Source organism: Tiliqua scincoides, chromosome 7, assembly GCF_035046505.1.
Source record: "Tiliqua scincoides isolate rTilSci1 chromosome 7, rTilSci1.hap2, whole genome shotgun sequence".
Lineage (NCBI taxonomy): Eukaryota > Metazoa > Chordata > Lepidosauria > Squamata > Scincidae > Tiliqua > Tiliqua scincoides.
Window position 1 is genome coordinate 24,971,579 of NC_089827.1, and position 16,753 is coordinate 24,988,331.

Genomic DNA, 16,753 nt, shown 5'->3' on the forward strand with positions numbered 1-16,753 from the left:
AGAGAGATGGGGTAAAAGAAAAATTTTGGTTTATTTAGCAGGCTCCTGCTCCCTGAGAACCAAACTACAGTAACACTTTTATGTTGATTTAGCAGTGACAATCTCAGAGTTGATTTTTGCTCATACCTTCCAGGAAATGTTTTAAGTACAGAAAGGATGCATGGGTACCATGGACAGAAAGTTAACACTGGGGAACTACAGACCACAATTGTTATATTGTTATACTATTGTTTTATACTATTGTTTTATTTTTTAAAAATAGGCAACATTACCAAATACACCTTTAGCTTATAAACTGATTTATTTGGAGTCTAATCCCAAAGGTTGATTAATAAATTAATTTTCCCAAGTAGTTAGAAGTGGTAACTTCCAGTGCTATTCAAAGACCAAGGTACCGTAAGTGCTCAGTTCAAGTGTACTTTGAATGAACTAAAAAAACCACTGCACTAGTACAAAAAAAATCATTGAGGTACAGGACTATAATACATCTCATTACAACCACACAACACACATAATTGAAAAACAATATTCTGTTCTCACGCAATCAAGTCAAACCTACAGACACTGACAGTGTCCCAATATGCAAAAATCACAGTTCAACCACAACACACAGGACTACAATGCTTGTAGTGAATCAGATGGAAGCACACCTACCCTCTGCAGTAAAGTCCAAGTTAATCTTAGAACCTCTTCCCAATGATCCATTTCATCAAATCACTGATGATGTTTTCACATTTGTCCATAAGCATTTTGTTCCACTGGCACAGATATCTATGAATAGTATCTGGGATAAAAACTACTCCATATACTCATGATTAAAAGTGTGGTCTGGATGAGGAAAGAGATGCTCTACAACTAGGACTTTAATGCACGTAACTGATTATTAGTACAATTAGAGGCCTTCGACAGTACTGCAATGGTGATTTTTGGTATATTACCATGGAGCTCCCTTATTCCTGCACTAATGGCTTTGGAATTCACTTTTTCTCCTTTTTTGAATTCAGGTTTTACACAATATTGGCATCAGTTTGGTTCTTGTTCCAGGAAGATGTAGTAAGAATTAAAAGGTTTAATCATGGAATGAAGTTATGTTAGCACATACCTTAATAAAATTTGCATTGATGTAGTCTGAATCTTGCGGGGGAGTTTTTAAAGTCAGTTTAACTCTGCTGTGGTCAACTAAAAAATAGCAATTTTAGAAGAATTACTATATAAAGAATGTCTGTGAGCATGCAAAATTGTATAATTCAATAAACCAAATAAATGATTAGTAATGTTTTGAGCTATTTTGAAAAAAGTGAGTAGACTCAGCAGTACTGAAGGTTACCGAGAAACACTTGCTACTATCAAGTCATTCAAAGTGGGTTGTTCAACCTACTATAACAATATGATTGCATGCAATGATAGATCAGGCAGGCTGCAGGAGGTGCGTGCTCACTTTCTTCTCGAGTAAACACACAGAACACACAAAGAAACTTTGAATAAATTGTTAGGATCATACCATAAAGCCCACATTTCAATGGGATTTGCCCTTGGGTGGTGTATTTAAGGTTGCAGCTTTACCACAGTAAAAGTCTTACAAGTAAGCAGTGAGGGGAAACAGAGCCAACAGCAAAGAATTTTATACAGTACAAAGGAATCATATGAAAAGTTAGAGCAAATAAAAAGATAGACAGTTGCAAAGCTCAAAACATTTTATGTCATAGAAAGAAACAGAAGAAAGGTTCTCGCTTTAAAATAAGACATCATATCAAAAGGCAGCCAAAAACGCAGCAGTCACCATTAAGTAAGGTATCAAGCAATTTCCAAATGGCTACAGTAGATTCTGGTTTATGAATTGCATATTCCAACTGTGTAATTCACTCAAAAACATAACTTCAAACATACAGGTCCAGCCTATTTATACATGGATTTTTAATACACGGATTTGACTCAACACAAAAGGCCCCTGCAAATAAGAAGGAATGTGCTGATCCCTGGAGAAGGGGAAAAATGCATCCCTTTAAAATCAGTTTAAAAAACTGAACAGTCCGTTAACAATAGCCTCCTTAATGAGAGGGGGGGCAGCTGGCTGACAATCCATCAATCCTCCTCTCTCCAGCAAACTCCTCCCTTAGCCCTGAGCACGTGAAACAAAGGTGATCACTTTGCATTGGTGAAGGGAGGGACTGAGTGAAGGGAAAGGCACTTGGAGGACAACTGGTTGATGGATTGTCTTCTTAATGACTCTTATCTTACATCACAAAGGTCAGCAAGACTGTTTATAAATCACCTGAGCAAAGAAACTGGAGCAAAGAAACTTTGTTTTTTAAATTGATTTGCTATAGTGCATTTTTTGCCATCCACGTGAGTGCTTGGAACAGAACTCACACAAACAATGAGTCTCAACCTGTACACCCTTTCTTGTCAATACTACTGAAGAAGCAAGGATGTCAAAATTTCTTTCACTGTATCCAGATACTACTCTAGTCTACCATAAGAGAATTCTGCTGTCATTTTTACAACTGCTTATTCTTCTCCATGTTTTGTAAATAGAATCCCCAGAATAGAATTTCATGGGAGCATTTGTATGAAGAAATTACTCATGAACCCCAGAAAAACATTTTGGTAGATCACCAGGACATTTATGGTGCAATGGTGGCAACACCAAGTATTGCAAAGGACCTGTCTCGAATTTTCAGACTTCTGGGGATAAGTCAGTTTCCAGGCTTGGAAGGAACTTTCCTAATAGAGTCTAATCAAAATATTCCAGAACAGACGTTAACATGAAACTCATGGTAAATTTACACAAGTGAATGAGGAAGTACAGGTGGAGCCTATTTATCCATGTTAGTTCTGTTCCGTGACTCAGCGCAATTAACAGAAAACGTGTTGTGCTAAATTCCATAGAGTTACGCGAATACACTGCAGCCCGACACTTCCGGATGGAAGGAAACTAAGGCAGCTTTTATCAATCCCCTCCGTACTCAGCCCTCCCCAGTGCCAGCTGCACAGCTTCTTTCACAGTTTGGATGCTGATCTTTTAAGAGTCCAGCCCTATGCGTTTCTACTCAGAAGTAAGCCCCATTGTAGTCAATGGGGCTTACTCCCAAGAAAATGTGGAGAGGATTGTAGGCTATATCTCATGCTTTGCTTGGTGGGAAAGCTTGCTTGCGTCCGTGATTACCTGCACCATGGGGGGGGGGGGTTTGCTTGTGCACCATCTCAATGGGGGAGGAATTTGGCAAACACTCCCTGGGTTTTTTACAACAATCCTCTCTGTTGCTACCGCACGTGCCCCTGAGAGAGAGAGAGAGAGAGAGAGAGAGAGAGAGAGAGAGAGAGAGAGAGAGAGAGAGAGAGCGCACTCCACCTTGCTGCACGTGTTCTGGCTACAGAGATTTTCAAACCCACCCACCCATCCCCGCCTTCCCCTCTTCAGCCTCTTTGCTGGCTCAGGGACTCCAGGAGTGGTGTTACTGTTCCTTTGCAAGGGGAACCTCTTCCAGGGCTCCAGGGCTATTTCCCTGCCTGGGCGAGTCAGAGCCTTTTTGCAGTATTTTGGGCTGCCTGGAAATGGATCAAGATGCCAGTGCAGGGCAAAGGTGTGTGTGACTTTCAGTTCTCCCACCCCATTGAGACAAATCCGCAGATAAAAAATCCATGGATATATAGGCTGCACCTGTACAGACAGGATATGGCTGTATAGAAGTACAGGGCTCTCACCTAAAGGTTCATGAATAACTGCAACACAACAAGAATTGTGATTTAGACTGGCAAAGTAAGGCAACACAGTGGAATGTTATCCGAATACAGCAAGGACAGACTTGTAGTGAGAATCTAGTTCTCTATTTTATACTAGATAGCCTTATACACTTAGTTTGTTAAAGTATTTTAGAACTACACACGAGACTCATCACACCAATATATTATGCCAGTGGTTCCCAAACTGTGCATCATGGCTCCCTGGGGAGCTGTGGAAACCAGTCAAAGGTGTCACAGGCTTCCCAGTCAGGAGAATTTCATGCTTCCCTCCCCCCCCCCATTGCTCCCTGCCTTCTTCCTCTTAGCTCAGCTCCATCTGAGCAAGGGGACATTCCCAGGCAGCTACCCTTTCAGCACTACACTGCAGACACACTGCAGCCCAAAGCCTGCCTCTGGAACAAGAAGAGGGAGGTCAGCAAGTGAGAAGCTCTCCGTCTCGCACACCCACTTCTTAGCTGAGAGAAGAAAAGCAGGGGAAGAAAAGCAAGTCTGCAAAGGCTGCCCATAGCAGCCACTATGCAGTTCTGCTTGCCCCTGCCCCTGCCCCAGCCCAAGCCCAGCACTGCTGGCTTATCTCCCTCACTGCATCACCTCCAACTTGCTGGCCTCCCTCTTCTGCTTCTTCCCTGGGTATTACAGCACCAAAAGGGCAGACTCCACTTAGCCTCTGCTACGTGGAGGAAATCCACAGTGTGGAGCAAGCGTGCTGCGTGGAGGTAGTTTAGGCTGCAAGGTAATGCACCACCGCTACTGCCTCCAGCCCGCTCCTTCCCACGCCTCCCAAGCAAAGTACGTGAGTGTAAGCATGGGTACAAGTCCCATTGCACACCTTGCTCTGTGCTCAAGTGCTGCCGCCACCAGCAAAGAAGGGCAGGAGAGGCACCACAGCACCATATGGGCATTTAGAGAGAGGAGTATTGTGGAACCACACCCACACACCCCATTCTGAGGAAGGGGAGGAAAGAAAGAAAGGAATGACAAGGCCGCTGCAGATGAGACAAAAGTATCTCCAAACTAGCACGCAACTAGCTTATAGGAAGGACAAGCAGAACAATTTCTTGTTTGGGGGTGCCCTTTTTTGGAAGGCACATGGACACCTCAGCCATGCAGTAAGCTGGTTAAATTGTTGCAATAATTAAACATTCAAAACCAAAACACTTCCACATTCTTTTGCAGAAAGGGCAAGGGGGTGGGATAGATTCATAGTCAGTGCTCTGAAACCATCCCTGCTACTCCTCATGAGGGGTGCAGAGTAATAATATTCCTATTGTAATACCTTCATCCCAATTATTTTCAGGGGAAAAAAATGGAAATACAGGGCCACCCACATTATCTGCATTTCATTCCCAGAACCCCTGCAGATACCAAAACCTGCAGACGCTGGAATCTGCAGGTTTCAAGGGGCCCCAAGCCTCCAAACACAACTGGAACTGTGCTCCTGACAAGTCCGGTGGATTACAGGTTGCTCACCCCATGGGTATTTAAATCCACAGGTGCCAAATCCATGGATAATGTGGGCGCACCTCTATTACCGAGACTGGGCTTACCCTAACTCTTTTTAAAAAGTGATATAATAGGGAGCCGCAACCAATGTGGCCAGTCAGTCAAAGGAGCTGTGGATCTAAAATTTTGGGAAGTACTGTATTATGCTGATATTGTGTTCTACTGAAGCAGAATGCCTGAAGCATTTTAAAAACTGATTTAGTTTTTCCAGAAACACTTCATAAAATGATTAATATTTGCTGCTCAGTACACATGTTCGATACTAAAGACTACCCACAAGTCTGGTATGCAAGTTTAATACTGGTGGCTACACACAGGTTCACTGCTAATGGTTTTATTCTTGGATGTTCTGGCTGGCATACATCAAACTCCAGTTACTGTTATTTCTCTTAGAGTTCCAATTTTACACAAATGAATATTCCATAACTCAAACTTGTCTTGTACACAATCTTTTGCAATAACTACCTCAAATTCAGTTGTTAGCATTACCAATTAAAAACAACATATTGGCCCATCCTCCCTCTTTTCCTTATGCAGAAATAAACCGATATAAGGGGATGGGCTTCTCATTAAGTTTAGCTTCAAGGTTATAATTCAAAAATACAAGATGAAAACCCAGATTTCGATAGAAATACCTGCCAAGCAAACATTCATTGCCCAAAAAGACTGTGTAACGCTATGGAGATAGTTTAAGTCATTTGAAAAAGGTTAAACATTGCTATTATGTAGCCATGTGCCATGACCAATGACTATGGACTTTGCTTAACCAGCCATTTTATTTTTGGTACATCTAACAGTTTACTTTTAGTGCTGTAGTTCAGATTACTGTTACCAGTTTTCACTGCTGAGCAAGCTGAGCACAAGCGAGAAACCCACTCAGAGCAGAAGAAAGCCTAGAAGTACAACCAACGATTGAAATCTAAGTTTAAATTAGTCAAAAAAGAAAGAAGATGGCTACGTGTTAACTTTCTTAGTCAAGTCTCATTGATTACAACAGAATGTAATCATGAATGACTAAATTTAGGATGAAACCCAAGGAGTCTCAGAGCACCTTAAAAGCACTAATAAATTTTAGCTTAAGCTTCCATGGCATGAAGTTCCAACTTTCTAATCCACTTACAATTCAAATCTATTACTTGTTTTTGATAAGGAGAAAATTAAACCCAATATTTCAATACATCTTTTTCAACAACTTGGATTAATAATCAAACCATATTTTCAAAACTTCAGTATCTATGTAGACAATTTTGCAGTCTCCTAGAAATTTTAATCAAGCATTATAGAGAATGATAATGTGAATGATTCATTATAGAGAATCAGGGTAATGGGAGCCAAGGGGTAAACCCATGCACTGGGCCCCCAACCATACCTGCAATATACTAGGTGCTACCACTGCTATTCTGAGGATTTGGGGCAGTCTGGCCCTCTGAGGTGAAAGTTGTGATAGGTTTGATCCCTCAGTCAACACCTCACCTGGCATTCCCCTGAAGAATTAATGTATTTTACAAGGGCTATAGTTTCAAACAACAAGAAAGTGATTGGAGCTTCATAAATATTATGCACTGTGTCAGTGGGCTGTATCCCAAGGTGCATGTGGGTGGAAGGAAGCTCACTGAAGCAAACATCCCCACCACATCCTCCACACAGAAGCTCTCTACACCCACTGAATATTTGCTCTGGTGAGTTGAGAAATCCCAGGAAAGGACTGTGTGGACCAAAAAGGGCTGCAGAATTGATAGCTATGTGAAAATCCGCCTACCTTGCACAAATAGAAGAGAAACTTAAGATAAATTTCCTTCTCATTCCAGGTTCTCCCAATAATTCAAACTTTCCATTAAACTGGCATTTTGAATAATGGTATGTATCTGATAAGAAAAGCTTTTGCTACATTGGTTTGGTAGTCAAACTCATTAACAGACTCTTAGCTTTGAAAATAGTTTTAAATAGGTACTGGGAGGTTGACATGTATACAAAGAAACAGCCACTTAGGCAGATGAAGCATCTTTTTAAAAACCCTTTTCAAATAAATACCATCTAATTTACCTTTTCAAGAGACTGTAAATGTTAACTAGCAAGATATCTTAATAAATGTTATTAAAATGTCTGTTGAAAAGAAGAGTAAGGCTTACATGGCAGTATGTCCTTGTATCTGTTCTTTTTCACATTTTCTTCTTTTTCTCCAGTAACTGTTGGGTAGATCTTTTCTGTTCTGTACTTGGTTGATAGCCTCCTCAGTCTCTGTAATTAAAATGTTCTGGTTTAGTTTTGTTTTTTTCCCCAGTTACTCCAAATACTTCTTCAGAAAACTCAATTCTGTATGAGAATAAGTTTAAATATGTTCTTTTCAACAACCATTGCCCTGCACAATTATCAACGTGAAGCCCATACTAAACAACAGAGTTGGTCAGGTCATGGAAACAATTCACAGCACAGAAAACTTTAAACATACCAAGTTCATTTTATACACTGATATTACCATAGCAAAGTTTCCACTCATGCTTGGAAGTGAATTTTCTGGTGCTGTCCACATAATTATACAATATGCCATTGTAGTTCTAATACAAACTATGTGTCAACAGCTACAGCATAGCTACTGGTATGAGAAGAAATTGAAGAGGAAACATTTTAATTAAATTAGAATGAGATTTAGGAGGGAAAAATGCCCACACTACTCAGATTACACTAAATTTTAGAGATGCTGTTTTATGCAAGTCTGCTGTAGGCCCAAATTCTAACCCACTTTCCAGCCCTGGCATAGTGGTGCCAATGGGACGTGTGCTGCATCCTGCAGTTGGGGGGCACTCATGGAGGCCTCCTCAAAGTAAGGGAACGTTTGTTTCTTACCTAGGAGCTCTATTGCCCTTATGTCAGTGCAGAAAAGTGGGTTAGGATTGTGCTTTAAAAGTCGAATACATCAGAGGCACACAATATCCTGGGCTGAAGCCCACTCTAACCCACAAAAGTATATACAACAATATATTTGTTAGTCTTTAAAGGTGCCACAAGAAGCTTGTTCTTGAGTTCTGGATACGTTTCATTAACTACACCTGGAGGATCAGAAATGAACTAGGAAAGGTACAAAGAAGAAACAAAAGTGATTTCTAGAATTAGAAATGTTTTCATGGAAAGACAGAAGAAATCATTTCATTGCCAAACAAACAAACCAGTTTACAAAAGTATCATGAAATAGAACTGCAAGTTTACCATAATCCTGGGAAAGAGTATTGCAAGAAACCTTTCCATAGTGTGAATGTCAATGCTCGGAAAAACAGGTAACATGAAGTTTAAACAATTCAGTGCACATTTAGAATACCCAAAAAGGCTAAATATTATGCCTTAGTCAGATTTAAGAAGTTATTGCTTTTATGAAAAATTCTGTCCATCACAGTTACTGCTTATTCACTCTATTAGAAGTGGTTACAGAGATAGTGACTGTTGCCACGTGTAGCAGAAGAGATATTTAACAGGAACAATATGCTTCCTGTTACTTTCAAAGTTGTCAAGCAGCAATTTTATCCATTACTGAAATTCCGACTCACTACATAATGTAAATGGCATCAAAAGTCAAACTCTGTATTATGGAACAGCCACTAAGTAGGATTAGAAGCAGTAATTTTGGCAGACATCTCATTTCCTAACACTGTTCCTCGTTCCTCACTATAAATCTTAATCTGTACATCAGTTGTTTCCTCTTTAGAACCACTTTAGAACCAAAAAAATTTCAAAACCCTGGTGTGTACAGGCATGTGGGGCTTAACAACCTTGCTCTTAACCAGGGACTGCATATAAGATGGTGGTCAATTCACAACAAAGAAGCTCTTAATGAGGCAGTCAGAACTCCCATACTCTGCAGAAGAGTGTCTGTTTACACAGTGAAGAGGCTCTTAATGCAAAGAAGAGGCTATCTATCTCCAGTAGCCTTTGAAGTCAGCTACTTTCTGGCAGGGAGTGTCTGTTTACACAACAAAGGCACTAAATTAGGCTGAATGTTTACTTAATAACCTAATCGTATGACAATGGAGATTGAAGAAGGTATCCCCGTCAATAAGAGACAACACCTGCATATGTTCCATACGTTTTGCCCTATACAGAAAAAAATGACAACCGTACAAAATACATCAGGTCACAGAATGTTTAATGTTATAGGCTGCAACTGCACAGAAAGCTGTTTATATGACAAAAAAGCTTCCTAAAGCAAGTTTCTAGAAAAATTCGAATTTGGTCTGAACAGGAATCTATCCCATGTAATAATGGGAAATACAATATAAACACATCCCATGCTGCAGTGTCCAACTATCAATACAAGTCAGACAGACAACACAAATAAAGAAAAATGTAAGTTAATGCACAAGTTCCCAAACTGTTGCATTGTGATGTCCAGCCAGGGAACATCTGTCACTATCGCCCCCTTAAGGGGCAGGGTGACAGCAACAGCAGGAACGTGATCATCACAACCGTGACACTGCACCTCCAAACTGCTATAAAATGCTTTAAAAAGTCACTTCTGGTTTCACAATGGAAAATGGAGGTGAGTTTTTTTTTGTATTTTACAGCAGTTTGGATGTGTGGGGAGGCCTGCAGAGGATGTAGTAGGATCCCTAGACCAGGGGTGCTCACACCTTTTTGTCTCGAGGGCTACTTTGAAACCCAGCAAGGCCCGGAGATCTACCAGAGTTTTTTTTTTACAATGTTCGCGCCATCATCACATATAACATTTATGTGTACAATGTATGTTGGAGTACCTTGAGCCCCACTGAGTATAACAGGACTTACTCCTGAGTAGACATGCCTAGGATTAGGCTGTAAGGCTGCAATCCTAGCCACACTTACCTGGGAGTAAGCCCCATTGAGTACAATGGGCCTTACTCCCGGCGTTTCCTCCCAGAGGCACCTGAAAGGGGGGGGTCGGCACTCCGCGATCTACTCATTTTGCCTCGCGATCTACCGGTAGATCGTGATCCACCTATTGAGCATCCCTGCCCTAGACCCTCCAGAGAGCCATCGTGACCCCCAGGTAAGTTTTAGAAAAACACTCTTCTCCCCAGCAGTGGCACAATCTTGGCAATCGCATCCCCACCACTTCTTGCAAGCACTGGTTTCCAAACTCTCCCTGAGTGATGCTTTAACAATGAATAAGATACTTTAAGTCAAACAGTATCTTAGCTTTCAGAACCTCCCAATTGTTCATACTTATGACAGTGTGCACTAAAAGTTAGTGCTCCCCAAACCGTGGGTCATGTCCTGATTGTTGCTGGTTCCTGAACTGACAAGCTCATAGCAGAGAAAAAAGTGTATTTAGCCCTATGGAAACAGTTGCACCTATGTGTTTACTCAAAAGTAGGAATCCATGCCTCAGTCCACTTGGAAGGGCAGACCAAGAGGAATGCAAAACCACCAGAATGGCCCCAATTCAAACACAGGCCCCCCAAAACACTCAAGAAGCAAGTCCCCCCCTACCACCACTAAAAAGGAAAATGTATTGAGCACAATGAAAAACAAAACAGCTACACCTTTGAGTTTACTCATGAGTAGGCAAGTGTGCCTCCACTCTTATCAAAGGCCAGGCAAAGGGGAACACAAGGCCATCGGAATGTTCAAGCCAATGAACATGGAGCTCAAATGCTCTAGGCCCCCTCCCACCATAGTAAAAAGGGGGAAAGCAGAGGCTTGAGCTTGCGCATAACATTAAAAAGGTGGCAGAGCAGCTTTTAAACTGATCCCTGGGGGAAGGCCGACAGGAGCCGAGGGGCATCCGGTTCGGGACTCCTCATCCCTATGGGATGAGGATGGGGAGGTTAGAGAACAAGACAAAGGCAGGGTAGGAGAAGAAATTGGGAAAGGTAGGGAGATGGGATGTGATAGACGGTTTGGCACAATGAGAGGATGCGGGGACAAAGGAGCGAATAAGCAGCCCATCCTGGGGCATTCCGTGTATAAATGCTTTTATGCGAATGCCCGAAGTCTACGAGCAAAGGTGGGAGAACTGGAATGTCTGGTGAAAAGGGAAAATATTGACATAGTGGGCATAACGGAAACCTGGTGGAATGCGGAGAATCAGTGGGATACCGCAATCCCGGGCTATAAACTCTACAGGAGGGACAGGCAGGGGCGTGTTGGAGGTGGGGTGGCCCTTTATGTTAAGGAAGGGATAGAATCCAGCAAAGTAGAGATTGAAGGTGGGTCCGACTCCACCGTAGAATCTCTGTGGGTTAAATTACCAGGCTTGTGCAGCAATGTAATACTGGGGGCGTGCTATCGTCCTCCAGACCAGAAATCTGATGGGGACCTTGAAATGAGGAAACAGATCAGGGAGGTGACAAGGAGGGACAGGGTTGTAATCATGGGGGACTTCAATTATCCTCATATTGACTGGGTCAATTTGTGTTCTGGTCACGATAAGGAAACTGGATTTCTTGACGTGCTAAATGACTGTGGCTTAGATCAGCTAGTCACGGAGCCCACCAGAGGACTGGTGACTCTGGATTTAATTTTGTGCGGTACGCAGGACCTGGTTAGAGATGTAAACGTTACTGAGCCATTGGGGAACAGTGATCATGCTGCGATCCGTTTTGACGTGCACGTTGGGGGAAGAATACCAGGCAAATCTCTAACAAAAACCCTTGACTTCCGACGGGCGGACTTCCCTCAAATGAGGAGGCTGGTTAGAAGGAGGTTGAAAGGGAGGGTAAAAAGAGTCCAGTCTCTCCAGAGTGCATGGAGGCTGCTTAAAACAACAGTAATAGAGGCCCAGCAGAGGTGTATACCGCAAAGAAAGAAGGGTTCCACTAAATCCAGGAGAGTGCCCGCATGGCTAACCAGCCAAGTTAGAGAGGCTGTGAAGGGCAAGGAAGCTTCCTTCCGTAAATGGAAGTCTTGCCCTAATGAAGAGAATAAAAAGGAACATAAACTGTGGCAAAAGAAATGTAAGAAGGTGATAGGGGAGGCCAAGCGAGACTATGAGGAACGCATGGCCAGCAACATTAAGGGGAATAATAAAAGCTTCTTCAAATATGTTAGAAGCAGGAAACCCGCCAGAGAAGCGGTTGGCCCTCTGGATGGTGAGGGAGGGAAAGGGGAGATAAAAGGAGACTTAGAGATAGCAGAGAAATTAAATGAGTTCTTTGCATCTGTCTTCACGGCAGAAGACCTCGGGCAGATACCGCTGCCCGAACGGCCCCTCCTAACCGAGGAGTTAAGTCAGATAGAGGTTAAAAGAGAAGATGTTTCAGACCTCATTGATAAATTAAAGATCAATAAGTCACCGGGCCCTGATGGCATACACCCAAGGGTTATTAAGGAATTGAAGAATGAAGTTGCAGATCTCTTGACTAAGGTATGCAACTTGTCCCTCAAAACAGCCACGGTACCAGAAGATTGGAGGATAGCAAATGTCACGCCTATTTTTAAAAAGGGAAAGAGGGGGGACCCGGGAAACTATAGGCCGGTCAGCCTAACATCCATACCGGGTAAGATGGTGGAATGCCTCATCAAAGATAGGATCTCAAAACACATAGACGAACAGGCCTTGCTGAGGGAGAGTCAGCATGGCTTCTGTAAGGGTAAGTCTTGCCTCACGAACCTTATAGAATTCTTTGAAAAGGTCAACAGGCATGTGGATGCGGGAGAACCCGTGGACATTATATATCTGGACTTTCAGAAGGCGTTTGACACGGTCCCTCACCAAAGGCTACTGAAAAAACTCCACAGTCAGGGAATTAGAGGACAGGTCCTCTCGTGGATTGAGAACTGGTTGGAGGCCAGGAAGCAGAGAGTGGGTGTCAATGGGCAATTTTCACAGTGGAGAGAGGTGAAAAGCGGTGTGCCCCAAGGATCTGTCCTGGGACCGGTGCTTTTCAACCTCTTCATAAATGACCTGGAGACAGGGTTGAGCAGTGAAGTGGCTAAGTTTGCAGACGACACCAAACTTTTCCGAGTGGTAAAGACCAGAAGTGATTGTGAGGAGCTCCAGAAGGATCTCTCCAGACTGGCAGAATGGGCAGCAAAATGGCAGATGCGCTTCAATGTCAGTAAGTGTAAAGTCATGCACATTGGGGCAAAAAATCAAAACTTTAGATATAGGCTGATGGGTTCTGAGCTGTCTGTGACAGATCAGGAGAGAGATCTTGGGGTGGTGGTGGACAGGTCGATGAAAGTGTCGACCCAATGTGCGGCGGCAGTGAAGAAGGCCAATTCTATGCTTGGGATCATTAGGAAGGGTATTGAGAACAAAACGGTTAGTATTATAATGCCGTTGTACAAATCGATGGTAAGGCCACACCTGGAGTATTGTGTCCAGTTCTGGTCGCCGCATCTCAAAAAAGACATAGTGGAAATGGAAAAGGTGCAAAAGAGAGCGACTAAGATGATTACGGGGCTGGGGCACCTTCCTTATGAGGAAAGGCTACGGCGTTTGGGCCTCTTCAGCCTAGAAAAGAGACGCTTGAGGGGGGACATGATTGAGACATACAAAATTATGCAGGGGATGGACAGAGTGGATAGGGAGATGCTCTTTACACTCTCACATAATACCAGAACCAGGGGACATCCACTAAAATTGAGTGTTGGGCGGGTTAGGACAGACAAAAGAAAATATTTCTTTACTCAGCGCGTGGTCAGTCTGTGGAACTCCTTGCCACAGGATGTGGTGCTGGCGTCTAGCCTAGACGCCTTTAAAAGGGGATTGGACGAGTTTCTGGAGGAAAAATCCATTATGGGGTACAAGCCATGATGTGTATGCGCAACCTCCTGATTTTAGGAATGGGTTAAGTCAGAATGCCAGATGTAGGGGAGAGCACCAGGATGAGGTCTCTTGTTATCTGGTGTGCTCCCTGGGGCATTTGGTGGGCCGCTGTGAGATACAGGAAGCTGGACTAGATGGGCCTATGGCCTGATCCAGTGGGGCTGTTCTTATGTTCTTATGTTCTTATGTTCTGTGAAACAGATTCTTTGTTTTGATTTTTTAAAGTCTCATAAAGCTAGGTGGGTCCTGATAGAGTGCAATTTAAAAAAGTGGGTCCCAGTGCTAAAAAGCTTGGGAACCACTGCTATTAGGTAATTTCTGTGACCTGAAGACATGTACAACTCTCAGGTTACCTTACCTTTGTCTTGTTCTGCATATAAAACTGTAGTATTTTTGGAAATACACACCAAACCAAGAAGCAAGCGGAAATTGTAGAAGAATAAAGAAGTTCAGTTTAATTGTGCAAGTTTGCAATGCTTTGAATTTCCTGGAAAGTACATCAAATATTCAGAGGAAAAAGTTGATATGATAGCATGACCTGGAGTCAGGGATAAGCAGCAAGGTAGCCAAGTTTGTGGATGACACTAAACCTTTCCAAGTGATGAAGAGCAAAAGGGATTGTGAAGAACTCCAGAGGGATCTCTCCAAACTGGGAGAATGTGCATGGCAGATGCATTTCAATGTAAGTGTAAAGTATTGCACACTGGAGCAAAACAATCAAAACTTCGTATATAGGCTAATAGGTTCTAAGCTGTCTGTGACAGATCAGGAGGGAGATCTTGGGGTGCTGGTGGACAGCTTAATGAAAATGTTGACCCAATGTGCGATGGCGATGAAGACCAATTCCATGCTTGGAATCATTAAAGGAACTGAGAATAAAACAGCCAGTACAGAGGAGCTCCAGTATCCACAAATCCCATATCCACAGATTCCGTTATCCACATTCATTGGATAGGGACCATTCTTGTGGCCTTGCAGCACTGACCCATGGTTTTAAGGGTCAATTTTAAAGCATACATTTTTCAACTTATCGTATATACTGGTTTACACTTTGTCTAGCAACACATGAACTGAAGTTATAGTATATAAGATATAGTACTCGGCTACCTCTCAGGACACTAGCAAGGTTATTCAGCCATTTTAAAAGATGTGAAAATAACACTCTTAAAGACAACACAAAACACTCAGAGCTCTGTCACACAAAAATACAAGATCTTTTAAAAAATCAACTGAACCTTCTCCTATCTGCAAACATAATATGCAAGAACATAGTCCCACTTTTACAGATTTAAAAAGGTAAATAATTGGCCTCTCCCCCACCAAAAACCCACACAAATCTGGCTCTCAGCATTTACCATATGCAGAATTGGTATTTGTCTGCATTCGTTGTTGTTGTTTTTTAAAACAAAAAAACTCTACAGATAAGCTCAAAGTTACTGAATACTGAAAGCCTGAATTATTTCTAGTATTTAGTCCATTGTTACATGTAGAAGTTTCCCTTTGGATTACATCCGAGCAAACTTTTACTAACTGCAAACACTGGTCGACAAAAATCTATACCCATCACTAAAGAGTTTATTTCATGTAATCCCCTGCAATTTGTTTGAGTAGACAGTCTCTAAAGATAAGTTTTAGGCCTGCAATGCTCTGGCAGACAAGTACAGATTGTTCTAAAAGGAGGAGACGCCTCATGGAAAATATGTATATATATGTATGGAAAACATTCTGATTTAAGTTTTATTCATCTTTCTGTTTTTCTTGGTGTGACACTTTGAATTAGACAAAGACTCCTTAAATATCAAGTATATAAACTGCAATGGGAATGCAAAGTTGAACAGAGATGAAGCCTTGCTTCACATTGATATGTGCCTAGGAAACCAACAGAAGTATCCTTTGCATTCCCAGCTTAACCGCTCCATGTAAGACCAGTATTCAGGGGACAGAATGGTCTACTTGAAGAAACAGCAGGTTTCAAAAGTAGACATTCCCTGTTCTGGAACCTCCCCCCCCCCGTTCTGGAAACTGTTCTGGAACCCCCCATGGTTAAGCAAAAACGCCCCCTCCCAACCCTGTGGAGGCAAGGGGAGCTCTGCTTTCCTCACCTCCAGAGGGTGTTCTGAGCCCAGCAGAGCTCCCCTTGTCTCTCAAGGGAGCACGTGTGGGGCAGGCGGGGACCTGATCCACGAATAAGTGAATCCATGGATACAGGGCCCCCCCCCACACACACAGTTTCCTATCTGGTTAGCTTCAAACTCCTCCAACAGCAATGGAGAACACATCATATTTATGGGAAAACCCTGCCAGTCACGAGAACAGACGTCTGGAGATAGGGCTTGTACCCTGCAAGAATCCTCAGTTATCTTACACAAATTTGCATGTTTATTTAATACATTTCCCAAAGCCTTCAACATTAGGAAAACCTGCAGTTTCTTTTGAAAAGTTAGGAGGTCCAAGCTCTTCAAGTTAGTACTGACTTTTTCCTACCCAAGGTCTGCATCTCACCATTCTGCTCTTTTTCTGCTAAATGAACAGACGGGGTGGCAAGGGAAAGAGAAATCAGGTTAAAGCCTCTAACAAACAAAAGGAGGATGAAAACTAAAGATGTGAGCAGAGAAATAAAATTGAGAGCAACAGAATAGGTCTGGTTAGATATAATTAGCATTCTAATGCAGGTACAAAATCCAGAGTGATACCCCTTATCAAAGAATTCGTTTTAAACTTAGAAAATCTTGCAAAGCAAATTATGAAATTACAACAAGGAGTTCT

At 42.4% G+C, this 16,753-nt stretch overlaps 1 protein-coding gene and 1 long non-coding RNA gene across 2 annotated transcripts in view; one reads left to right on the forward strand and one right to left on the reverse strand.

Annotated features, from left to right (window-relative positions):
• LOC136657079 (uncharacterized) overlaps positions 1-16,753 on the forward strand; it is a 95,111-nt gene that overhangs the window by 42,709 nt on the left and 35,649 nt on the right. The gene's annotated exons all lie outside the window — the stretch shown is intronic.
• Positions 1-16,753, reverse strand: part of PTPN12 (protein tyrosine phosphatase non-receptor type 12) — a 90,486-nt gene that overhangs the window by 35,483 nt on the left and 38,250 nt on the right. The window contains exons 2-3 of the mRNA XM_066633681.1: positions 7,377-7,485; positions 1,103-1,179 (exon numbers count right to left, since the gene is read on the reverse strand). Coding sequence (XP_066489778.1) covers positions 1,103-1,179; positions 7,377-7,485 — 186 coding nt within the window. The remainder of the gene's footprint in view (positions 1-1,102; positions 1,180-7,376; positions 7,486-16,753) is intronic.